Genomic DNA, 26,689 nt, shown 5'->3' with positions numbered 1-26,689 from the left:
TTCAGCAAGAACTCAAACCAAGAGTGTGTATAGAAAAAAAAAAAAAAAGAAGAAGAAGAAAAAAAAGGGCCGGCCCAGTGGTGGCTCAGGTGGTTAGAGCTCCATGCTCCTAACTCCGAAGGCTGCCGGTTCAACTCCCACCTGGACCAGTGAGCTTTTAACCACAAGGTTGCCAGTTCAATTCCTCGAGTCCCACAAGGGATGGTGGGCAGCGCCCCCTGCAACTAAGATTGAACACGGCACCTTGAGCTGAGCTGCGGCTGAGCTCCCGGATGGTTCAGTTGGTTGGAGCATGTCCTCTCAACCACAAGGTTGCCGGTTTGACTCCCTCAAGGGATGGTGGGCTGCGCCCCCTGCAACTAGCAATGGCAACTGGACCTGGAGCTAAGCTGCACCCTCCACAAGTAAGATTGAAAGGACAACAACTTGACTTGGAAAAAAGTCCTGGAAGTACACACTGTTCCCCAATAAAGTTCTGTTCCCCTTCCCCAATAAAATCTTTTTGAAAAAAAATAATATGGAAGGCCTGTAGTGCAAGCTCTCACGCCTTACAGGAACAACTCTGTTTATAACAACCCTCCTAACTTTCTCTTCCCTTCTATAAAAGAATTTCTTTCCTCTTCTTTGCTATGGCTATATGTTCCTGATTGCAATTCTCTCTTTTTCCTGAATAAACCCTTTTTGTTGAAGGAATAGCTAGCTGACTTTTTGTTTAAGTTCAACAAATAACAGCCTTGAAAGAGCAGGAGCTGCATTACATAATCTGCTCAGTATTGTGGGAATTCATAAAAATGACGGTGCTTATTGTCACCCTCAGGGTTACCTGAACCCACGATAATAGGATAATGCTGATATACAAAGCAGAAATTAGAACCTCACATGCTAATATTAAATGTAACTAACACACATTTACTTAAGCATGAATAGGATATTTTAGAAAATAATCACTAGGGTTCCTCAGAGTCATAACTATCACATTCACAGTGTTAGGGTCTCTGAGGGGGCTGAATAACAGCATCCCTCTTTCCTGTCCAACTTCTAGAGAAACTGAGAAATAAAACAAAAGGAAGTCGAAATATTCTTTTCCTCCTCCCCCTCCCACTCCAGTTCAAGACATTGTTTCTCCATCTAGTTGTGTAGGACACAGTTCCCTGGCCCATTCTGGTATTATGAACCTTGCGCTCCCCCAGGCTGAGGCAGATGGTCGGTAGGCGGCTCACAGCAGCTCACAGCAGCTCTCGCTGGCTGCCGGCCGCTCATGATGGCTGCCGGCCACTCACACTGGACACCAGCGCTTATGGTGCACATGTGCTGCACAAGGCAGCACATAGCAGCCCAGCTCCAGGAAGATCCATTGTTCATAGTCTTAGCTGTAGAGGGCGCAGCTCACTGGCCCATATGGGAAACAAACTGGCACTCCAACCACCTGAGCCACCAGCCAGCCTGAAACCTCCAATATTGCTATGCTAATTTATTCATTCATCCAACAAACATCTTTTGATGTTTGTGCTGGATACCCATATTTCTAGCTTCTTTTGAAGATAACAGAATACCTAGCCTGCAGTTTCACATGAGGCATTCTGTAAGTTTTCCATAGTCTCTACCACTCCCTATTGTCCCTCACTCTGAGGTCAATAACAATTGTAATTTGTCACTGTACTTTTCTTAGAGAAAGAGTTAAGAGAACTATGTTTATAGCCCTGTATCTATCAAAAGTGGGAATCCAAAAACAAAACAAGTTTACAAGATTAAGAAAACTGGGAGAGAACTTATTTCTTTATGGAAATAAAGAATATTCCTGCCAGATTATTACGAAAAAAGTTTCTGTTGAAGACACCATTATGAAAAGAAAAATGAATCCACTTCCCTTTTTCACATTATCTGCCTGGCCTCTGTAGCCTTGAAGTAGAGTGGAGGTCGGACATAAAATGGGGGTTTAGGAGTGTGGGATAATAAGAAACATAAATAGTCTTTGTCCTTAGTTCCAGGTACAAAGCTCCTGAAACCCTTAAAAATAGGCGTGTCTTTTGTCATTCATGAGAAACCTCTTTTGATCTTGGGCTGATGGGTAGAATTCCTAGATAGCCTCAGGATGGGGCGGATCACCAGAAAGATCAATTGATTAGAGAGCTGAAACTTTTAGCTCCTCCCACTGACTTCTGGGAAAGGGGGTGGACCTTGAAATTAAAGTCCTATAAAAAAAATTCTTGAACAGGAGCTTCCAGGTAGGTGAACCTGTGGAGGTGCTGTTAGAGTGTCTTCAGCGAGGGCATGGAAGCTCCACCCCCCTTCCCACATGCCTATGCATCTCTTTCATCTGGCTGTACCTGAGTTATATCTTTTTATAATAAACCAGTAATCTAGTAGGATAAAAAAAACTCTTGAACAATGAGATTTGATGAGCTTTTGGGTTGGTAAACACATCCACATTTGGGGAGGATGGTGCAACCCGGTTCCATGGGGACAGACGCTCCTGTGCTCAGGATTCTTCCAGACCTCCTTCTATATACCTCTTCATCTAGATGTTCATCTATATCTTTTGTAACATCCTTCATAATAAACTGGTAAATGTAAGTAAATGTTTCTCTGCATTCTGTGAGTCTCTCTAGCAAATTAATCGAATCCAAGATAGGGTTGTGGGAGCCTCTGGTTTATAGCCAGTTGGTCAGAAGCACAGATAACAATCTGGACTTACAGTTAGCATCTGTTAAAGAACAAAAATTCAATGAAGTAAAATAAAAAGTGGCTTTTAAATTTAAAAATTAGCTTTACTGAATGAGTCAGGAATTGGGCAGCATCCCACCTATTAAATAGAAAGGTACTCTGAGAAGCTGTACCAAATGGAAGGCTTTTATAGGCAAAAACAGGGAAGAACAAGAAAAAGAGTTGGTTATTTCAGGCAAAGTCCTTCTCCTCTTAGGAAAAGGCAAGTGGTTTTATCAGGCAGATTACCTGACCTGCCTTGGTTTGGTGTAGAAGGGATTCAAAGGATTAGGGAGATGCTATGTAATGCTGTAGGGGATTTGTCCTTTAAGACCTATTCACCCACACTGGGAGGGGCCAGAAGACATCTTTCACCGCTACTGTTAGAAATACATTTGTGCGGGAAACCCAACATCTTTAAAGTGCTCTGTGATGGCTCCTCTCTGTAAGGCCAGGCCTTACAGTGGGAACTGCAGTCACTAAATTGGGAAACCTAAATGCAATGGGAATAATTGGATCCTGAGGTGGCACGGACAAGTGGCAGATTTCAAACACCAAAGGTGAGGTGGGTATGGTTGCCATAATGGACAGCACAGTCAAAGCAGCAATCAGAATATCTAATTCTCGCAGATCTATGGCATTGACTAATTGATCAGGGAATTTCTAGAAGCGAAATAGACAGAAAGCCTACTAAATTCTCATTTGATTTTCATAAGCAGAAAAGTTTTAGGCCAAATGAACAAATGTCTAACCTGAATCATAAAAACAGAATCACAGCCTCTCAGTCAATTCCCAGACTTGAGCCAGTAGCCTTGCATGAAAAAAAAAGCCAGGTCCCCTTGAAGAAGACCCTGGTACACCGTCAAAAACTTACACTATTAATCTTTCTCCCGGCCATCCCCAAAGGGACCTACAGCCCTTTCCCAGGGTAACTCTGTATTGGGGAAAAAACAAATAATCAGATCTGCAGGGACTACTTGACACTGGCTCTGAACTCAAAGCTTCACTGTGGTCCACCAGTCAGAGTAGGGACTTACAGAGGTCAAGTGATCAGTGGAGTTTTAGCTCAGATCGCTCGCACAGTGGGCCCAGCAGGGTCCCCAAACCCATTCTGTGGTTATTTCCTTAGTTCCAAATACATACTTGGAATAAATACATTAAGCAGCTGGTAGAATACCCACATTGGCTCCCTACCCTATGGAATGAGCGCTATTATGATGGGAAGGGCCAGTGGGAGCCACCAAAATTGCCTTTACCTGGCAAAACAGAAAACCAAAAGCAGTCCCAATTCCTGGAGGGATTTCAGAGATTAAGGCCACCCACTATCAAGGACTTGAAAGGTGCAGGAGTGATGATTTCCAGCACATCTGCATTCAACTCACATATTTGGCCTATGCAAAAGACAGATGGATCTTGGAGAATGACAGTGAAATTGTCAGTTATTGTAAGCATAGCCAGGTAGTAACCCCAGTTGCAGCTGCTATACAAGATGTTCTTTCATTGCTTGAGAAAATTAACATATCCACTGTCTGGTGGGAAAACTCAGCTTTTTTAGTTCCATGTAGGGAAAAATCCAGTTCTTCCTTATTGTGTCTTTCTTTCCTGTGAGTCTCCTTTACTACTCACACAAAACACTTCACTTCTGGTCACCAAATGTGTGGAAGTTTTTCCCCACACAAAGCAGTTTTCTGAGACACCAGCTGGGTGTCTTATAATTCAACTCAATTCTGATACTACCTACTCAGAGATAGTGTCACATTCCACAGGTTAATGGTTCAGTTCTACAAGACTGCCCTCACCCCACTTCAGATGCCAGTCACAAGCCCAGGCTGTCACCTATGTAACTTCATCATATAGGCATGATCAATCATTAACTCCATTTTCAGTCCTCTCCCATCTCAAAAGATGAGGAACAGAGCTGAAAATTCCAAGTTTCTAATCATGGTTTGGTCTTTCTGGAGACCAGTCCTCATCCAGGAGCCCACCCAGAGTCACTTCATTAGAATAAAAGACACTCCTAGCCTATAGAATAGAAATTATCAGAGAACACATATATAGTATGGCAGTGTGTAATGTGTGTATGTCTGTGTGAGTAGTATATGTGTTTGTTGTCTAGTGTATGAATACATATGTATACTGGATAGCAATGTACTTCTCACAGTGGATCGTAGTTAATTTTTTTTTTTAAGTTTGGAATCACAATCCTAGAAAAACTCTCGCTGTTGCTTAAAGGAGAATGTCCATTGCGTCAATGTTGTAATAAAATAAATACAAGGCGTGATCAAAAACTATGCTGAATGTTTAAATTTTTTTCTTTTTTTTTTTCACATCAGATGGGTAATGTGCCGATGTCATAACAAGGCTTGTGGGAGGCACAACTCATGCAAGAGCGTGAACACCTAATCATCACACTTAAGAACTACAAAAGGATCGAACGCTTAAATTTTTTAAAAATATTTTTATTGGGGGAGGGGAATAGGACTTTATTGGGGAACAGTGTATATTTCCAGGACTTTTTTTTTTTTCCAAGTCAAGTTGTTGTCCTTTCAATCTTAGTTGTGGAGGGTGCCATTCAGCTTCAAGTTGCTGTCCTTTCAGTCTTAGTTGTGGAGGGTGCAGCTCAGCTTCAGTTGCCGTTGCTAGTTGCAGGGGGCGCAGCCCACCATCCCTTGTGGACGTCGACCGGCAACCTTGTGGTTGAGAGAACGCGCTCCAACCAACTGAGCCATCGGGGCACTCTGTGGCAGCTCAGCTCAAAGTGCCGTGTTCAATCTTAGTTGCAGGGGGCGGACTTGAGGGACTTGAGGAATTGAACTGGCAACCCTGTGGTTGAGAGCCCACTGGGCCATGTGGGAATCGAACCGGCAGCCTTCGGAGTTAGGATCATGGAGCTCTAACGGCCTGAGCCACCGGGCCAGCCCCTAAATTTTTAAAAATTACAATAAAAGACACATTGCCATTAATCCCCCTCAAAATACTCTCCCTCACTTCAAACACACTTATCCCATCGTTCTTGCAGTTTTCTGAAGCAGTTCTGGAAGTCTTCTTTCATGAGTATCTTTAGTTATGCTGTCATGGCTGCCTTTATGTCCTGAATCATTTTGACTTTGGGGAAAAGCTAGAAGTTGCATAGTGCCAGATCCAGTTAATAAGGTGGATGAGGACACACTGTAATATTATTGTTTTTGTTTTTTCCAACTGTGCAACCCACTTCAGTGCCTGCAGCCTATGGGCAGAGGCCAGGCAATGGTTCAGGGCCACAGTTTGCTCTGGTGTGGGGCACTATGAGTGGCCCACGGGGACGGATCTGCCATAAATCCAAACCCATGCATTGTAGGGCCTGTTTTTAAGACTTGATCTAATGTGCCGAAATGTTTTTTTGAGTGTGTGTGACAAATTGCCGTACCAGAAGCAATGTGTGACACTGAGCCTTTGTTGTGATAAAAAATTACAGTGAATACTGCTGCAGAGTGCCATCCAACTAAAAGGCAATACGGGAAGTGGTGCATTGAACCTTAGTAACAGTGTGTGACAAGTTTCAACTTGTTCAGTGCAGTCAGTTGGGTGTGAGCTACAGTTGAGAGAAGGTGTGTTTCAAAGTGTGCCATAAATCATCCTCCATCGTGACAACGTTCCGTGTCACATATCACTTCTGATATACAGCAATTTCTGTCAAATAAAATCATTATGGTGTGTCCTCATTCACCTTATTCACCAGATCTGGCACCATGCAATTTCTGGCTTTTCCCCAAAGTCAAAATGATTCAGGACATTGAGGCAGCCATGATAGTGCAACTAAAGACACCCACAAAAGAGGACTTCCAGAACTGCTTCAGAAAGTGGCAAGAACGATGGGATAAGTGTATTTGAAGCGAGGGGGTGTTTTTTGAGGGGGATTCATGGCAGTGTCTTTTACTGTAATAATTTTTTTAATTTAAATATTCACCGTATTGTTTAATCACACCTCATACGTAAGTGAATAGGAAATGATCCAAGTATCCCTCAACATGATCATGAAAAACTAATTGTGGTATAATCATACAATGGAATGTTACATCACCATGTTAAAATAAATGGATTAGAGCTACATGTAAAAACATGAATACAGTACATCTCAATAAAAACAAGTTGCAAAATGATACACTAATGATACATTAGTGTATCATTATAATAAATGATTATAATAAATGATACATTAATACCATTAATATAAAGTTTAAAAGCATGCAAAACTACACTATATGTTGCTTCTGGATATACACAGTATATAAAGTATAAAAATGGGCAAGGGACTGACAAATACAAAGTCAACAGAGTGGTGATCTTTGAGAAGGGAAGGAGGGAAATGCCATGAAGAAGGATGATACCAGGCTTCTCAATTGTATATGTGATGCTTGTTTCTTAACCTAGGGGAAGTTATTTTATTCTCTACTTTTCTGAATATTTCATATTTTTAAAATTTGTCTGCAAAAGGGGAAGGGAGGTGAACTTTTACGGACTTAGGCTTAAATTCTGTCTCTGCCACTTACTGGGAAAGGAACTTAGGGAGTTCCTTAGTTTCTCCAGGCCTCTGTGTCTGTGAGAGGACATCACAATAGTAAATATCCTGTTTCACAGCCAAGTTAAGTGAAATAATATGGATAAATGCTTTATAAAGTACAAAGTGCTATAGAAGTATAAACTGTAATTATACAAGAATGTCCACAAATTCCAGTTATTACAAAAAATTCTTAGTGTTACATATTCTCAGAGAACCTTGCTCCTTTCCGTCAGAGCACTCACCTTCGCTTACAATTACATACACATGATGCTATTGTATGACTGTGCATCCTCCTCACTTTGTAGCTTTGGACTCATCGTTATATTCCCCAGAGCCCAGGACAGTCCCTGGAATGCACTAAGTGCTTAACACATTTTCCATAGTGTAATCCCAACAGTGGTTACCTGTAGGAAATAAGGATGATGGGGAAGCAGAGTGGGAAGAAAGGACTTTTATTTTCTGTTTTATGTAAGTTTCTCGACTATTTGTACTTTTATCATAAACCTGTTTTACTAAAATAGTGACAAAAGTAGTTTAATTTTAAATGACAATAACAAATCGGCATATCTTAATTTCATAGCCTCTTAGAGGAAGATAACTTTATATATATATATATATATATATATATATATATATATATATATATATATATATATATATATATATATAGTCAGATCTTTATTTAACATTTTCATCTGCCAACTTAGCGTTTTCCACCAACTCGGGTAGCAGTGTCACAGGTTTCACGATCTTTTGCTTAGGTGCTGCCTTTGTGGGAGCCTTAGCAGCAGCCATTGCTGTCTTTTTAGATGCTTGCTTAGCTTTTTGGGGGAGGATAACATTTTAATATAGGAAACTCATGAAAAGGGGAGTGCATGAAATAAAAAGAGCAGGCAAATAGTGCTCTGGGGCGCTGAGCTCTCCCCAGACCCTTTGCGAGTGGAGGCAGCGCGTCTAACGATCTAAGAACCGCCGGAAGATACCGTTAGGAGTCGCTCGCGAAGCCGCAGCAGGATTTCCCGCCCTCTCCGTTACATGCCCCAGTAACCCCGGCGCGCCAGCGTCCGAGAGTAACCTCGAGGTGGGAGGACGGCCCCCCCGCCCCGACTCTCGCCTGCTCCGTCTCAGCCAATGGGAAGGCAGCGCACGAGCTGGCCGGACACTGGCCCTCACTGACTCCTCCCCTAAGCAGTTAGAACCGAGTTGTACAATCACCTTGCCGCGGGCTTTAGACTTTTCCAATCATAACTCTAGTTCCCTATTCCAAGCCCCGCCCCCCCGGGCAGCCCCGCGTTCATTCTCGGCAGGAGTCACCTTTGCCTTACTAACGTTGCGCCCCGCCCTCTGCCTACCTTGCTGCTTTAGGCCACTCCCCATGATCGGACCGACCAATAATCGGGAGCGTCTGGAGCCACTGGGCGGGCCTGCAGCCAATGCGCACAGCGTGGGCGGGCCCGGGGCCGGAATTCGGGGTGAAGCTACAGCGTTGTGCCCACATTCGGGGTTCGCGGAGCTGAGGGGTCCCCGGGGGGCTCCCGGAGCTAAGATGGCGTCCGCAGCTGAGGGGGACTTGGGAACAGTGGCGGAACTGGCGAGGGTGCTGCGCTGGGGTTTCGAGGAGCTGAGCCTTAACAAGTTGGCGGCGTCCCTGGGCGCGTCAGAACAGGCGCTGCGGCTCATCATCTCCATCTTCCTGGGTAAGGACCCTGGTTCCTCCCTCTGCCCCCTTGCAGAATCCCCGGGGAGTGGGGACGTGACCTACCCCTTTTCCTGGAGCCAGCCACAAGGGCTTTGTGGGGTGTAGATGTGAATCCTAAAACACCCTAACCAGCAATGGAGAAAAAGACGAGTCTTGTCTGGAGTCTGGGGGTGCTGTGCCCTCTGAACCTCTTCGCCTTTCTTTTGGACTCCTGCTGTACCCTTCTGACCTCTCATTTGGCGCCACCATCCTCTCACCGTGCCATGATCTACCCCCTGTCCCCACGACCTGTCCGTATTTGTCTCTTTCTTGAGTTCTACTCTCTGTCCATGTGCACTGCTGTCTGTTATTAATATCAGTCCTCACACGCGCGCTTATCGGTAGGAGAGGCCCCCTGACTTGTATTTTAGCCCTGTGGGCCTCCTCAGCCCCATATTCTGAGTCTCTGTTTTGTGCATTACCAGCTTATAGTACACTTTCATTTGTTTTCTGTCCCATTTCTAATATTTTCTTTTTATACCGTATTGCTTTTTCCCCCCTTAACCACCCACCTGTCATTTACCCTAGAATGTTCTTTTAATACTGGGCTTGGGAAACAGGACTGACAACCCCGGTAAAAACTATCCATGCTACCCCAAGCATTCATCATCACCTTTGTGGTTCAAAGGATGTGGTGTATCTGACGGTAATGTCACAACAAGCTGTGTGTTAACTATTATAACTGGTTTATAGGCTTTTTTTTAAGTTTCAGGTGTACAAAACAATGCAATAGACATTTCACCCCTCACAAAGTGATAACCCCTTTCCCCCAATCTGTTGCTCCTCTGCTATTGTATATATTTATTACAATTACATTGACTCTATTCCCTATGCTGTACTTCATATCCTGTGACTATATATGTATGTATATATATATATATATAATTATAATTGACATACAGTATTATTCAGCCTCAGGTGTACAGTGCAGTGGTCAGGCATATAGGTTTTTTTACTACATTCTTCCTCCATGCCTTGTTTTAATATGGAAGCAGCATGCTGCTTACAAACTGTGGGACCCTGGGCAAGCCACTTAACCTCTTTGAACTCCAATTTTCTTACCTATGAGATGAAAACAATAAAAGCCTACCTGATAAGATTGCTGTAAAGTCCTGTAGGAATTCAAAGGTCAGGATTTGATATACAAATATTTGAGTAGTTAGAAGGTTTTATGAAGGTTATGGGACTTTAGCTAGGAGAGTAGAGTTGGGGAAGAATTAAGCAAACAGGACTGGGACAAGAGCAGAGGGTTAGAGATCTGAACAATACAACGAATGAGATACAAATGAGATAAAGTTGGGCAGATGTAGAACACCTTAAATGCCAGAAAGAAGTTTGGAATTTATCCAGTAGTCAGTAGAGACACTGACATATAATATCCCTTAAGAGTGTTAACCCTATCTAGATAATGGGAGAGACATTAATTCATATTTAAACAACCTTGGCTAATATCATTGGCTGTTTGCCTATTAAATATCAAACCAAGATGATCTTCCTTTCTTCCAAATAAAAGTCACCTTTTCTCTCCCTTGTAGAACTGTAAGATGTTAGAAGTGGAAGGGACCTTAGGTTGTGTGTCTTCCTCAGTATCGCCCAAATCTAATCCAAATTTATCAGCACCCCCATCTAGGGTTATTTGCACCACACTAGCTTTGAACTTCCTACTCCTTCAACCTGTTTCTGACCCAGTTATTTGTTGGGATTGTAATTGGCAATTAATAGTGTTTACATTCTTTAGTTAGCAAATTCACTGTTGATTTCTCAACTTTAAATTGAGAATGAAACACAAGTAGCAACAAGGGGCAGCCTGTTAACTGGAGCCAGGGCGAAATTAGGACTTGGAATGTATCCTTTCTATGCTGACAGTCAAATACTGCCTGTGGACTCCTGGTGGGCTACTGCTACAGTATGTTCTCTCAGGGGGCATACAACTGACTAAGAAAGTGTTTTCTCCATATCCTACCCTTCTACGCTCATCCTCTCATTACCACCAATCATCAAAGTAGTAAACACTTGGTATATTTACCACACTCCTGAGCTACCTTGCCCATTCTACCATTTCCCATATCCCGTTCCTATCTCACATGTACCACTGCCTCAGTAACTCATAGTATTTCTCATTTTTAGATCAACTTGGGGCTTCATGTTTCCTCATATCAGGCATAGCTCTTCCACGTAGATATAGAGGATTGTATTTTTTAGGTATAGGTTAAATATATACATGCAAACATAAATTGATAAGCCCGACATATGCATGGAAGAAAGAGTGCATTTTAGATGTAAATATGTTTCCCTTACAAAAGTATTATCACTTCTGTGTGTTGTAACCTAGAAACAAAAAGCCCTTCAAAGCAATGGAGTTCCTGGTTCCTGAACCCAGCTCTCTTGGGGAACTGGGATACTGGAGGAAATCCTTGCTAAAGGTACCAAGAAGGCCTGTAGTCCAAAATGATTTCTGGCTCACTTTTTACTAATTTTGAGGTTAATTTGGGTTAAAAACACCTAAATGCAGATACCCTGAGGGACGAGTTAGGTTCATCAGATATTTCACATTTTAAAGTATGAATAACTTTGAATTAGTCTCATTATTATTTTTTTAGTATCTTACTTTCCCTGTTTGAATTCTGTGTGCTTATCTTGGGGTGAGCTGCAGAGCATTAAAGTACCAACTTTCAAACCTTTCTGACTGGGACCCATGGTGAGAAATATGTTTTACATCCTGACCCAGTATACACATATGTGTAGACATGTATTTTAAAAAAAAGTTTCAGAGAACATTACTTATCCGTTCTATAGGCAGTGTGTTTAGCTATTTTCTATTTTATTTTTTAGTATTGTTTAAGACCCACTAAATTGATTTCATGACCCATTCATTAATGGGTTCCAACAAATATTTTTAAAAATCCTGAGTAAGAGGCTGTAACTTTTAATATTCTGTTCTTCAAGGAAAGGGTAAGCTTATGGGGACTGCTCCATTGGAGGATTGTGAACAGCAATAAGACTCTATTAAAGGGGTATGTGTGTGTTTGTCTTGTGTATGATTGCAGGGGATTTGGTAGAAGATGAATTTTGCTATGAGCCCTAGTGCTGGCAAATGCTACTGGAAAACATCTTCCTTTCAACAACTTGGGTCTCATCACTCCTTAGCATAATAACATGAATTGTTCCAAATAAATACAATAAAATATACAGTGGGTGAAGCACTATGCTTGACCCTGCAAGTGCAAGGGCAATGATGCAGTATGAGTAATAGAGCTATGCACTCAAAGGTATTGCATACAGTCTTAGGGGCTAGGGAATGGGCATGAGATAAGTACTCTAATGACCACAATAAAAGGCAGAAACCTGAGGGCCATAAGAGAATTACAAAGCTTTATGAGATTTAAAAATTGGACCTTTAATGAACTTTGAAAGTTGAATAAGGTTTCAGCAAATTGAGATGATAAGACAAAAGGAATAGCATGAACAAAATGCACTGAGGTAGTAATATGTGGTGACACATTCAAGGAACCGTAAAAAGTCCAGTTTGACTCCAGCAGGACTTAAGTAGAGAAGGGGTAGAAAATAAAACTGGAAAGGTAGGTTGTGGACCCTTGAAAGCCAAGGTAAGGAGTTTGTACTTAATGAAGTAGGTGATGGGGAGCCATTGGAGATATTTGAAAGGGGAATAATGTGACTGGAGCTATATTAGGAAGATAGTAGAGTGTAGAATGATTTGAAGTGGACGTATACAAGAGATAGGGAAATACAAGAGATAGGGAAACTAATGAGAAGGATCAAGATCTAAATAGTTATGATGATTTGGCAAAGTGGCTGAACTAAGAGAAAAGGAGGGGATCTCATGTGAAGTATTTTCGGAATACAAAATCTTTTGAGAGGTAGATTCTGTAAACACTTCTATCTACACAGCTACTCATGACAGAAACCTAAGAGTCAGCCTTGTCACTTCCCTTTCACTCTCTCCCCACATTCCAGTCACCAAGTCCTACCAGTATTACCTCCAAATTGTCTCAAATGCATCCACTTTTCTCCATCACCAAAGCCACTGACCATCTGTCAGCAGAACCACCCACGTAACCTCCTGACGGGTCTCTAATTCTGTTCTTGCCCCCTCCAGTCCATTCTCCAAAAGCAGCCAGAGTGGTCCGATCCTGTGCCTCTCCTGTTCAGAACCCTTCAGGGGCTTCCATACATGGCTGGTAAGCCCCTGTCTGTGTTTCCAGCCTCATCTCAAGCAAGTTCACAACCTATTAGCCACATGGCCTTCTTTCAGTTCCTCAGAAAAGACATTAAGCCCTCTCCTACCTCGGAGCCTTTGTACCTGCTCATCTGGCTGCCAGGAATACTCTTCATTTGTAATTCAGTTGACAGACTCCTTTCATCTTTCAGGTCTCGTTCAAATTTTCACTTCCTCTGGGAGTTCTTTCCTGACTCTTATTTTAAATTATGTCCTTTGTTGTACTTTCTCATACTGACTGAAATTTCCTTCCAAGTATACATTCCAATTTGTAATTATATATTTGTAGATGACAAGAGAAACCATGTAAGTTTTGTTCACCACAGTATACCCAGAGTTTAACACAGTACCTGGCCTATAGAAAAGGCACAATAAATATTTGTTGAATAAGTCAATGTATAAATGAATGACTGGGCAACTGATTAAATGGAGGGTAAACAAGTAGTTTAAAAAAAAAAACTCAGCACTTCTGCCTGGATAGCTGGAAAGATGACAGTATCTTTCACAAATTCAGAAGTCAAGAGGAAGGTTAAAGAGTGCTCTATGCCAGGTAATGATCTAGTTTTGGATTTTCTTTAGGTTCCATGGGCACCTCTAGGTTTCTTGAGAGTTGTGAAGCATGATCTTGAGCTCAGGAAAGAAGTTGCATTAAAGATACAGTTTTAGGAGTCTATGGTGGTATCACAGTTGAATTAGGGAGGGAATAAAATGCCATGGAAAAGCTTATACTGAGAAGAGGGGATCTGATTCATGTTGATTGAATATGTTGTTGATAATAACAATAACTGATATTTCTTAAGGATTTGCTACGTACCAGACATTGTTTAAACTGCTCCACGATACCCCACCTAAAGCTGCTAATTACCCATGAGACATTTACAGTAATGTTATCATCTCCCTTGTGCAGATAGAAAAGTAGCCTACAAAGGTTAAGTAACTTGTCTAAGGTCACAACCATTTCTACCCAACTCTAGAGTACTTGCTCTTTACCTCCCTGAGGATTGGGAGGAGCATGTGGGGCTGAGAAAAATAAATGCCCTTAATATCCTTTTTTCTTTTCACTCTTTTTGGTTAAACCAAGATATAATCAGCATATGCGATACCTCTCTACATCCAAAGCTAGAGCTGGCCAAGTGGAGCAGATGGCCACCCCACTTAGTATAAGTGTTCTCTAGTGTTGGCCATGACTATGGGTTGGCTGTTAGATTGATTAAAAATTGCTCTTGGTGGTCAGGATTCATTCCTCAGAGGTTCAGAATTAGCATCACTAGGGTTTGCAACCTTTAAAATCAAAGGAGGTCCTGCAGTTTTGTTCCCTTTGGACCAAAGTTAGGTCTCATCCTTTAGAACTAAATCCATTATTCAATGCAAAAAGCTTTCTTCAGGTAGCGCTGAAATTACCATATAGAAATCAAAGCTAAGCTAGATAGAAATTAAACACATTAACTAAACAAATTGGACTTCTGACCATTATACAAAGCAGGGTCCAAGAATTCTGTAAACTAAAGGGGTGATCTTAAATGACTTTCAAGGCCTCTTCTAATTCTAAAAGTCTAGGTATACTCTACGTTTTTAGACATTATCTTTATACTAATCCGCAGCCACAAATTACATCATAAGATAAAGATTCCTGTTTGGGGATTTCTTTTAAATACATTTTTCCAACCACTTATCTGCACTCCAGTATCTTACATTGCACAAAACTTCATGTTTTGAATGCCAGTATAACTTGAATGTCAAATAGATTCATTTCTTTGCAGAGGCATGTGTAAATTAGGGCCCATGAGATTATATGCACAAGCTAATCTAACAAAAATAATTACATACTTACTGACATTAAATCTGTCTGGGCAGCCATGGGAAGTCACTGGAGGTGTTGAGTCCAACAGCATTTTAAACATGGGATTTTGTCTTTAAAAAGGAAATAGCATTTCAGCTGGACCTTAAAGGGTATGGAAGATTCTAGTCAGGTAGAGATAAAAGGAGGAGCTTTCCAGCTGCAGAGAATAATGAGCACATATGTGGAGACCAGGAAAAGTAAGACAAGTCTGAGGAATATCAAGTAGGTCAGTTTGGCTAGAACAATAGAAGACTCATAAAGGAATAGTAGAGAAAAACCCAATAGACCTTTTAGGTTTGTGTGGCGGGGGTGGGGGGGGAGCAGAGTAAGGTGGTAGGATGTGCATTGTCTTTAGATACCTGCAGGCCTAGATGCAAATTCTGGATTAAATATCTACTACCTGTTTCACCATAGAGGAATTACTACTAAAACTATAGCGGTCCATTTCCTCATGTTCCCAAAGACCAGTCTTACTAAAGGATTGAGGTTAAGAGGCAGTTTATCTGATAAATAAGTTTTTAATTATATTTAATTCATAACCAGCAATATTTTGAAACCATGCAAAATGTACATGGCTTTTTAAAAATAATATAGTCATCAAAGAAATTTCTTGTTTCTAGAGAACTGCATCCTGTGTGCAGATGTGTTGATTCTCTGCTCTGGAAAAGTTTGAGAAGCGTTTCGTTGGTCATTTAGGATGCTGTGAGCACTAAATGAGACAAACTGTGTAAATAGTTGACCAAGCTTGACCCAAGGTAGTTTTAAATAATTATTCTCTGCCTTTCCTCAATAAATATTCATCTCCTTCCTTTACAAGGAGACTCAAATTGTGGTCTTGGGACCAGCAGCATCAGCATCTTCTAGGAACTTATTAGAAATGCAGATTCTCAGGTCTGCCCCAGACCTACTGAATGAGAAATTCTGAAGATGGGGCCCAGTGATGTATGTTTTAACAAGCCCTTCAGGTTATAGTGACTACCCTGAAGTTTGAGGATCACTGGGTTAGTGTACAGTCATGCACCACGTAACAATGTCTCGGTCGAGATTATCCACTGTCTAATTCCTACTGTCTAATGATGTCATAGCCATCATCAGGTTACTCACATGTTTGTGGTGACAGTTATCAACCTACTGCACTGCCACTTGTACACAAGTATAGCTCATACTGTTCGGTACAGTACATAATACTTGATAATGGTCATAAATGACTGTTACGGGTTTCTGTATTTACTTTACTATTTTTATTATTTTAAAGTGTACACTTCCTACTTACTAAAAAAAAATAAAAGTTTTCTGTAGAACAATGTCGTGTAACGCTGACAGCAGCCTCGTATACCCCATGTTTACCATGTCTGTTGATTGTATCATTTTCTCTTGTGTTTTGATTTAATCATGCGTTTTGTACAGTGACATGCTGGACAGGCTTGTAGCCTAGGAGCAATAGGCTATCTCATATAGCACAGGTGCACGGTAGGTGTGTGCACCATCTAGGTGCACCATCTAGGCTTGTGTAAATGCACTCTGTGATGTCTACATAATGATGAAATCACCTAACAATGCATTTCTCAGAACATAACCCCATTATTAAGCAATACATGACTGTATTCTTCAAGCATCTGTTTTGTAATACTTGATGTCCTGATAGTACCTTAAACTTTTTGAAATGTCATTATACCTGTGATCTTTAGAATAAATAAAATGCTCTTGGATTCTTTACAGTTTAGTTCTTCCTATTTGCTAACATCTCGTTATTCTTCAAATATTATTATTATTATTATTACTACTGTATTATCAATATTATAATAATGTATTATGTCATTATCATTTTTATTATCATAACTATTATCATTACCCACACTGTTTGTTTCACATTTTTGATGAGAAGGTTAAATATAGAGGTATTTTTTTCATAAAGTTGTTGGACTAAAAGTTCCATCTTTCCTTTTCTGTCTTGCATCAACTACCTTCAGCAATATAAAATTCTCGTGATTGCTTCACATTTTAAGGTATGGCTGTGTGTGTGTGTGTGTGTGTGTGTGTGTGTGTGTGTGTGTGTGTGTGTTGATGTTTTCCCAGCACTTGGCTGGGGCCAGGAGATTTAGGGCCCGCTTGGAGTTCTCTTGGTAAAGCAATCATTGCTTCAAAGTCTATCTAACTTGTGTAGCCCAAAAGATACTGTATGCATCTTTATTTCTCCCTATTTTCAAAATGAGAAACGGGCAAGTAAGACACTGAAAAATAAGGATAAATAATTTGAGTGAGAATTTCCTTTTGGCCTAATAAAACAGACTGTTTCTAAGTTCCTCCCTATTCAAGCAGTGGCTGTTAAGGTAAATGAGATTCGTGAAATTCTGGATACTTTGAATGAAGGAGTCTAAGAACTATGTACCATAATTGTTAGCAACAGAGGCTTCTGATAGAAATGTCGCTGCATTGTAACTGTCGGGACAGTCTATCAGAAAGTAAGTAGAAGATTAGGCCGAAAATGAGACCCAGGTTTTATACTTAATTCACATGAGGTCATCAAATAGACTATTTAAATGACCCTCTCTAACCAAAGGCTAAGTTTAATTAAAAATAAAAAGCTTTTGTCAATTAAAGATGCTTTTTAGTATAAGTATTCATGTTGCTATGGCATTTTCATAAGAAAAGCATATATGGTCATATCTTCCTATATAAAATTATTAATATAAAATAGTAATTTTGTAAGCAATTAAGAATCAATGTACACCTGAAACTAATAAAAAATAAAAATAAAATAAATAAAATAAATAAAAATAAAAAAGAATCAATGTGAAAAGAATTGAGGATTCATGTGCATATATTGCATACAGATCTGAGGAGGATATGAGGTCCCAGAAGGTTAAAGTTTTAAACACTGTGTATTTGTATATGTCCTAATGAGAAGTGGCATCCGTATAGACATGGTAAATGGCTCATAGCTCTTGAGGTTTTCAGTTTCTGCTGTGATAGCAATTCTAAACTCAGATGGACTTGGACACCACTCTGGATTATTGTCCATAAATACACAACTTCTGTTTACAAGCCAGCAGGAAGAGGCCAACTGGAATAGTATGCCTTAAGGCTCTTATGGGATATACCTTAGACAAAAGTGGAAAAGATTGATTACAGTTGGAGTACAAATATACTGGGGCCCTAACTAAAAATATTGAATCATAAAGGCTACTAGAAATCCTCATTCTTTAGCTAAAGGGTAATCTGACTCCACTTCTTAATTCTTCATTGGTTCTTCTGAAAGAGTAGGAAACAAAAGCAAAACATAGGAACTCCTAGATAGCATGTGTTTATATTATTTACACTAAGAGCCTAACGGAGCAATTATGGGCACCCAAGTAATCATCTCACCAGTAGCTCCAAATTTTTCCAAGTCTTGCCCTCTTGTTTTATATTTTTAAAGTATATTTTTTACCATATTCTAAAATATCTAATTTTTTAATATTTTTGAAAATTCTTCCCAAATCTTCAAGTAATATGAGATGCTGATACAGAAAGTAGATTGTTTCCAGCTTGGATGGTCAAGGATAAATTGGACTTCATCAAAATTAAAAGCTTTTGATAGAATCAAAAGATACTATTAAGAAAGTGAAAAGAAAACCCACGGAATGAAAAAATATTTGCAAATCACGTATCTGATAAGGGTCTAGTATCCAAAATATGTCAAGAATTCTTATAACTCAACAATAAAAAACACAAATAGCCCAATTAAGAAATGGGCAGAGGATATGAATAGACATTTGTCTACAGAAGACGGACACATGGCCAATAAGCACACGAAAAGATGCTCAAATCACTAGTCATTAGGGAAATGCACATCAAAACCACAATGTCTTGCTACTTCACACCCACTACGATGGCTATAATCAAAAAAACTATGGAATAGACTTGGCGACTGCCACTGAGCAGATCAGACTCCTCTGGTTCACGCACCTCTCCGCTTCCTCTGCAACCATGTCTGACAAACTTGATATAACTGAGATTGAGAATTCACTAAGTCAAAATTGAAGAAGACAGAAACACAGAAGAAAAGTCCACTGCCATTAAAAAAAATGATTGAATAGAAGAAGCAAGCAGGCGAATCGTAATGAGGCAGGCACCGCCATTATGCACTGTACATTCCACAAGCACTGTCTTTTATTTTACTTCTTTTAGTTGTTTAACTTTGTACGATGCAAAGAGGTTGGATCAAGTTTAAATGACTGTGCTGCCCTTTTTCACATCAAAGAACTGACAACGAAGCCTGAACCTGCCTCTCCCATCTGCCTGCCTGTCTGGCAGGGAAGGAAAAGAACTTCCATGTTGGTGAAGGCAGAAGCTGGGTAATAATGGTAAAATCTAGAGTAAAAACCAAGCTGGTCCAAGGTAAAATGCAGTTTAATCAGAGTGCCATTTTTTTGTTGTTTTCCAAATGATTTTAATTATTGGAATGCACAAGTTTTTTAATATGCACACAAAATGTTTTAATAATACCTGGGGGGGAAAGGAATAAACAAGTGTTGGTGAGGATGTAGAGAAACTGGAACCCTCGTGCATTACCAGTAGTAATGTAAAATAGTGCAGCCACTGTGGAAAACAGGTTAGCAGTTTCTCAAAGTTAAACAGTTACAGTATGACCCAGCAATTCCACTCCTAGTTGTATAGTATATGCAAAAGAATTGACAGCATATGCTCACCACAAAAACTTGTACATAAATGTTCATAGCATTATATTAGCTGAAAAGTGGAAATAACTCAGTTGTACCCCAACTAATGAATGATTAAATAAAATGTTATATTCATACAATGGAATATTATTTGACCATAAAAATGAATGAAGTACCTTACAAGATACCTGCTACACATGGATGAACTTTGAAAATGTGAAAGAAAAAAAAAACACAAATGGCCGTATTATATGGTTCCATTTATATGAAATGCCCAGAATAAGCAAATCCATAAAGACTGAAAGTAGATTGCCAGGGGACGAGAAGAGGGTTGAATTGGGAGTGACAGCTAAGAGGTATGGGGTTTCTTATTAGGGTAGCGGAAATGTCCTGGCATTAGACAGTGGGGATGGTTGCACAGCATTGTGAATATACTAAAATTCACTGAATTGTACATGTTAAAAAGAATAAAGAGGAACTATGTATGATCACAGAGGTAGAGAACCCAACAATTACAACCTATTAAAATTCATAAAGACAGAGGGTGTGATGTTATCTTTTCTCCTGTTAGAATCTTAGCTAAGTAAAAGTTTATTATTTCATTTGCTGAAATACCTGATGAGAAAAAGAAGTCTCACCTAACCTGTTTGTATTTACAAAGATTAGATTTGGCAACTCTAACCATGAGAGAAATTATCTGAACGAGTACTCTGGAGGGTTGGAGAAAGAGCAGCTAATTAGCCACTTGGCAGTGTAACAGGGCAACCCTCGGGCAACCCTAGGCCAGATCAAGTCACAATAGGAATAGAAGAACCTTTTCTCCACTGGGAATTCTGGGAGTAGCAGAATTTTCTGGCATTTACCTAATTTTGTTGTGGTGTTGATTATTTTTTTTTAAATAATCCAAGATTTGCAGGACCTGAAGTACATATAGTTTTGGATACCTTAAGAAAAAAAAAATACCTTACAAGTTTTATAGAAATATGTTGCTAGCTCCCGCCTCCACTCCCACCTTACCCTCTAGGGCCTTAAAAGGGGTCTATGTAAATGAAAGGCCTGGAAACTGAAGCTTCAGTAGCTTCTTGGCAAATCAGCTCCCTAGAAGTGCTGGTTGCAACTCGGACCTTTACTTTTGAAAGTTGCCATAGGCTTGATTTAGTTCCATTAGATCGAGGTGGGCAAAGGTCAAAATTTTCCACTGCTAGATTATAGGCTTGAGCCTGACATTTTGTATTTTAAAATCAGTTGAAAGAATACTTATATTTTAAGAAATCAGGTATGCTTGTATAAAATATGCTTGTATAAAATACCTGCCCATACATAGAATAAATATTTTTAGAGTGGCCTAAAGGAAGTACATGCATGATGCTTTTATAAATATTGTCTCTTTTAATCTGCAAAACAGCCAGTGAGATGGCTAGTATTTCCCATGTTTCACAGATGACGAAATTGAGGTACAAAGAATCTAAGTAATTGGTCCAAGCCGCAGAACTGAATTTCTAAACTAGGTTAGTCTTGATGCCTAAGTCCAGGGATATTCTGCAGACATACTCTGGAGATATTGCAGGTTCAGTTCCAGACCACCACAATAATGTGAGTATTGGAATAAAGCAAGTCATAATCTTTTTGCTGGTAGAGGGTCTTCCCTTCAGTTTGTAAAAAAACGCAACACCTGTGAAGTGCAATAAAGCAAAGTGCAATAAAATGAGGTATGCCTGTACTTGACAATCTGGCTAGAAGTTGCCACTTTGTGGTTTACTAATTTAAAAATTAAAATGTGATGAAATGCACTGATTACAGGCATTAGGGGTGTCATTTTATGCCTAGTAAAGGCATTTAAGTGTCCTAAAGCGCATCGAAAGTCAGTCTGGACATCTGTTTTTGTTCCATTGAAATGAAGAAATGTCAGTAGCCTCATTTGGCTTTAACATTATTTCAGTATATAAACTTTTGTAGAATTGTTTAGGAAAAACATTTACCTAACGTAACAAAATAACTATGACCATTTGAACAAACTCTAGTAATTTAGAAAAATACTGTAACATGAGGGTAATGTTCTTGACATCCCTGTTGCCATCTCATCAGATATGAAATACTCTTGAGGGCTTGCCTCTGATGGGTGACTAAGTTTTTCCTGGGCTAAGAAGCTAGAAAGAACCTGTGAGTGTTTAATTCCTGTGGCATGACAAAAAAAGGGATTGGTGGCATCAAAGTCAGTCTTTTGTTGTATCTTAACTTTTCAGTTTTTGTAGCAGGTTTCACCAGTCAGTCAATGTGTGTGTATATCAGTCATTACCGTAGCACTAAGTTTAAGGCCTTGCTTGCTAAGAGCATTTGGCTTAAATGGAGCAATTAAAGAATTACTTTTGGTAGGACTTTGGGGCAGTTCAGGTTTAGGTTATTTGATTGGGTTAAATGACTAATATTTTTTACCCTTCATAACAACCCTTTTCTTTCTCACAAGTAACAGCCATCCACTAGTTTACCTTTAAAATGTCCCTTCTGTTCTTTCATTCTCAGGTGATTTTGATCACTTGTCCCAGTTTCCCTGAATCTTGTACCACATTTGCCAAAATATTTAAGATACTCAGTTGGAGGTAACCTTCAGAAATGAACCACTGTATTCTTACTGTGCTATAGGAGGATCGGGAGAGGGAGTCCCCAATAATTAGATTAACAAAGAAAGTATGGGAGAGCACATATATTTAGCATTCAAATGAAGTTTTTACATACTTTCAGATAGGAAAATAAGCAAACATAAACGTGGGTGTGTATGTGTCTATAAACAGGTGCTGGAATACAGATGGTTATTGAGAAATCAAAGAAGAATACAGCTGTAGTTTTTGAAGCACACAGCTAGTTATTAGTGATACACTCACAGGTCACTGCCAAGTGCGAAGATATGTGGCAAGAGTATCAGAATGGAAATCAAGTGATGGGGATTTTGAGCTATGCTCTATTAATCTTGGATATACCAGTTATTCCCTTTGGGCCTTAGCTTTTTATCTATCTAATGAAGGGTTTGAAGTCAGTGATTTCTAAGGTTTCTTTAGTTCTAAGAATCTATATCCAATGAATAACCATTCAGCTCTAGCTATAGAGGATTGTCAGAATGTGGAAGGTGTATTGGCCTGCCCTGAACTATCAACAAGCCTTAATCTGCTAAACAGAAACAAAGAACTAGTTCTGAACAAATTCCAAAGGTGAGCTTCATCGCTACCTAGATGTCCATAATCTACAAGTGTCAGCTCCAGCTGACAGCAATCAGTAACTAAGTTCTGAGCATTAAATGCCTAACCAGTTACCTATCATTTAAATACAGTGTCAAGCAGGGCTTACCTCTCTATTTCGATTTGTCTTCCTTTTCTCTGTACAGTTCTTTAGCACAAGGACTTTCCACTTTGGTGAAAGAATAGGGAAAACGTTGAATGGCAGATCTTCGGAGCAGAAATAATAAGGTTAAAATTATCATGTGGAAATATTTGATTTAAAAAAAACTACAAATAAGCCATGTCCAAAAGCAGTTCTGTTTTATATTCTAGTCTGTGATTCTTAGGGAAATTTAACTGAAATTTGATCAAAGGAGCAGATAGATCCTGAATGTGGCCTTCCAATATTGCCCAAAGCAAAATACCCATTATCTATGGTAACATTCCATAGTCTAGAAAAATTACAACATCCACATTATATAAGGACAAACAGTTTTTTCTAACCATCTCTTTTAACTAGAAATTCCATAGAGTGGCCATAATCTTTTCAGTAAACAATCCCTAAGAGCAGTGACAGACATAGCCTTTTTTTTTTTTCCCAGATTCTCTATCCCCCATCCTTTATCTCCAACTATAAGCGTGAATTTTGAATTTGATGAGTTTCAGTGACTTTAAGGAGCCCATTCACCATCTAAACCAGATGTTCTTATAAGAAGGGATGGTGACGTTTAGGAAGGTGGCCTGCACCACATTGCTGAAGGCTAAGAAAGAAATGGGTAGACAAGAAACAGGTGATGAAGTAGGCTAGGATTCTAGGAGATTGACTGCAAAAGCAATAAGTAAAATTGAACAGTAGCTAGAAGCAGTAGCAAAGGGACAAGAATCGAGGGGCAGAGGCTAGAAGGTTAACACTGAGGGCCTGTGCAGGACTGAAGGTAGAGGAGATAATGTGCTAAGTGGCTAAATCGTGGACTTAGAGGTCAGACAATGCATTAGAATCAATTACTTCATCAATTACTAGCTAAGGAGCACAGGTTAGATAACTGTTTTGATTTGGTTACTTATTCATAAAATGAAGACAATATTATTTATTATTTATTGTATATAGTTATGAGGATTAAGAGAATGTGTGTAAAGTGTTTAATGCATGACACTTAGTAAGTGTTCAGTAAAGGTTAGTTGCTGATATTGATGATAATAATTGTTGTTATTGAGAAGAAAAGAATAAGGACACTAGCAAAAAAAAGCATACAGGAAGTTCCCAAATAAGACTGGTACAGGTAAGAGGATTGGGACCAAAGGGAAGTAGGAGATGTTTTAAAAAAAGGGAGGGACATCTTCCTCTGAATCTGGAAGAGAGGATAAAAATACGGATTTCAAGCAGAGCATCCTAAGGGCCACGCTGGAGACAAAATAAATGTGTGCTCTCAGGGCTCCGGGCATTTAGCATAAAGTGGCTGTTAAAAGACAGAAAGTCTTGAAGTCTCATTTTGTATCTTTAAAACAGGGCAACTTTGCATTCCATTTTGTGTAATTTATTTCTTTTAATATAATTAAGTTACCAGTTAAATTACTTAAATTTTCTTTTCTGCAAAACCTCTAGTAAAGTGAATATGCCACATTTGTCTTACAGCTTCTGTCAGTTGCCTCAGTTTGAGCAGCTCATATTTAGACAATGATATACATAAATTGACGGTGATGTTTCAAATTAAAAGTCAGAGCTCTCTGCTGTGTTCCTATATAACACCAAATTCTAAAGAAAGAAGAATGAATCCATAGCTGAGGAATTGCCCACTTCTGTTTTGGATAACCTTTGCAAAGAGAGAGCATCTCCTCTGGTTGATTCTCTGGGGATGGACTGTGTGTTCCCTCCCCCACCCATCCCATGTCACTCTGCTTCTTCCACACTGCCGTTCTTCCAAGAGATGACCTACATCAACCATTTCACTGAGGAGACTGAGGGTCTTCCCATCAACTTCCTCATCTGTCTTCCATGTTTCTAGGCCAGCCTCTTTTTGCCTTGCTCAAAGTCTCAGAGGAAGAGCCAGGATTTTTTCCCCTTTTCTAAGGTAAATCCTTCTTCCTGTGGCACAGATACTGTCCTTTTCCACTCTACTGCTTTTCTTCTTCCATAAAACTTGCATATATGGATAGAACTTCTCTGTCTTAAGAGATTTTTCACTCGCTCAGTGGTCACGCTCTCTGGCCAATAGTTGCTTACTGCCAAACTTCTTGAAGGAATAGTCTTCATATCCAGCCTACAGCTCTTTATTCACTCACTTCTTTCTTAGCTGTCCTTCATCTCCTGGTCTCCATATCCATCGTGCTCCATCGTTTCAGAGTTACTGATAACTTCATTGTGAAATTCAATGATATCATCCCCTTCCTCACCCTCCTTGAGCTCTGTGACATTTGATATAATTGATAAACTTTCCTACTGAAATAGTCTTCTTCCATTCTCACATGTATACTACCCTGATTTAGCTCCTTGTTTTTGTGTTTTATCTGTTTCTTTTGGTTGTACTCCCTTAAATACAGGCATTTTCCAAGACTGAGCCTTGACCTGCCATTCTTTTATGGTCTGTCCCTGTGCGAGCTTATCTCTTCTCCTGGCTTCCGCTATCACCAGCAACACCACCACTAGAGCCATCTCTCTCCTCCAACCTTTGTGTCTCTGTCAGTGGCACCACCTTCTTTCTAATCTTTGAGACATGGAATCTTGAGGTCAGTGGGGTACATGTACCCTAGGGATACACAGAGACTTTCCAGGGCATCATGAGCGTGGATAAGGGAATCCATTTCCAGGTTTTCAATTTCCACTTGTATTCCTTTCTAAAATTGCTATGCTTGAGACTGTCGGATCTGAAGGTTCTTAACAAAATCTCTTACAGTCACCCTTCACCAGCCTTAAAAAAGAAAAAAGGGCACAGTGGGTTGTCCCAGGCAGGGTGTAACAATTCCACAGGACACCACAAAAGTAAAGCAAAGAGAAGCAGCCCCTTATTTTATCCAGCGACAAACTGATGGCTACTCTCTGCCTTGTCTATTCATCTTAAAAGTAGAATTCAGAAATAAGATGGTTGTCATTAGGGAGAAGTATTAACATATTTATTTGAATTTTTAAAATGAAGTCAGACCTCTTTTGATAGAAAGCACATCTGATCAAGCTAATTGGTTTGCCATTTGGATTACACGGCAGACATTTTCCATATGTACTTAAAGCACATCTTCAGTATGCCTTTTTAAAAAAAACACATCACTTACTGTTTAACTTCATAAATGTTAGATGTCAACTTAAAAATGTGAGAGGGCATATATGGTTTTTCAGAATTCTTTCAGGGGCTATTCCAGCAGAAAAGTTTGAAAACCATTGCAGCAGCTTACCCATTTTAATTTGACCTTTTCCATCATCCCTCACTAATTTTTCCCCTGTTACATCAATTTCAGACTCTGCTGTTTTTTAACACCTCCCAGTCCATGTTTGTTACTGTTTTTTCCCTGGGGGGAAATAGTCTTGAAGTGACTATTCCATGCTCTTTCCTACCCCTGTGTCTTTGACTACATTATTTCCCTCCCTTGGAATGCCCTTTCCTTCTCTCTTCTCTGTTTGTCCTGACTGCTCTGCGTTATTGATTTCTGTCTCTCTAACCTCTACAACCTTGGCTATTCCATGCAGTTGGCACTTTTAGAACGTCATTGTTTGATACTTCTTTTATATCTAAAAAGCTCCTCAAGAGTTAAAAGCATCTCTTACAATTTCT

The 26,689-nt window shown here is 39.7% G+C and overlaps 1 protein-coding gene across 1 annotated transcript in view; it reads left to right on the top strand.

Annotated features, from left to right (window-relative positions):
- The first annotated feature begins 8,529 nt into the window (after positions 1-8,529).
- The window catches only part of LPCAT3 (lysophosphatidylcholine acyltransferase 3), a 33,699-nt gene continuing 15,539 nt past the window's right edge, over positions 8,530-26,689 (top strand). The window contains exon 1 of the mRNA XM_081061074.1: positions 8,530-8,940. Coding sequence (XP_080917200.1) covers positions 8,619-8,940 — 322 coding nt within the window. The 5' untranslated portion in view covers positions 8,530-8,618. The remainder of the gene's footprint in view (positions 8,941-26,689) is intronic.

The sequence above is a fragment of the Rhinolophus hipposideros genome (genome assembly GCF_964194185.1).
Source record: "Rhinolophus hipposideros genome assembly, chromosome: 9".
Taxonomy (NCBI): Eukaryota; Metazoa; Chordata; class Mammalia; order Chiroptera; family Rhinolophidae; genus Rhinolophus; species Rhinolophus hipposideros.
Note: the sequence above shows the minus strand (reverse complement) of the source record. Positions and strands in the feature narration are given on the sequence as shown.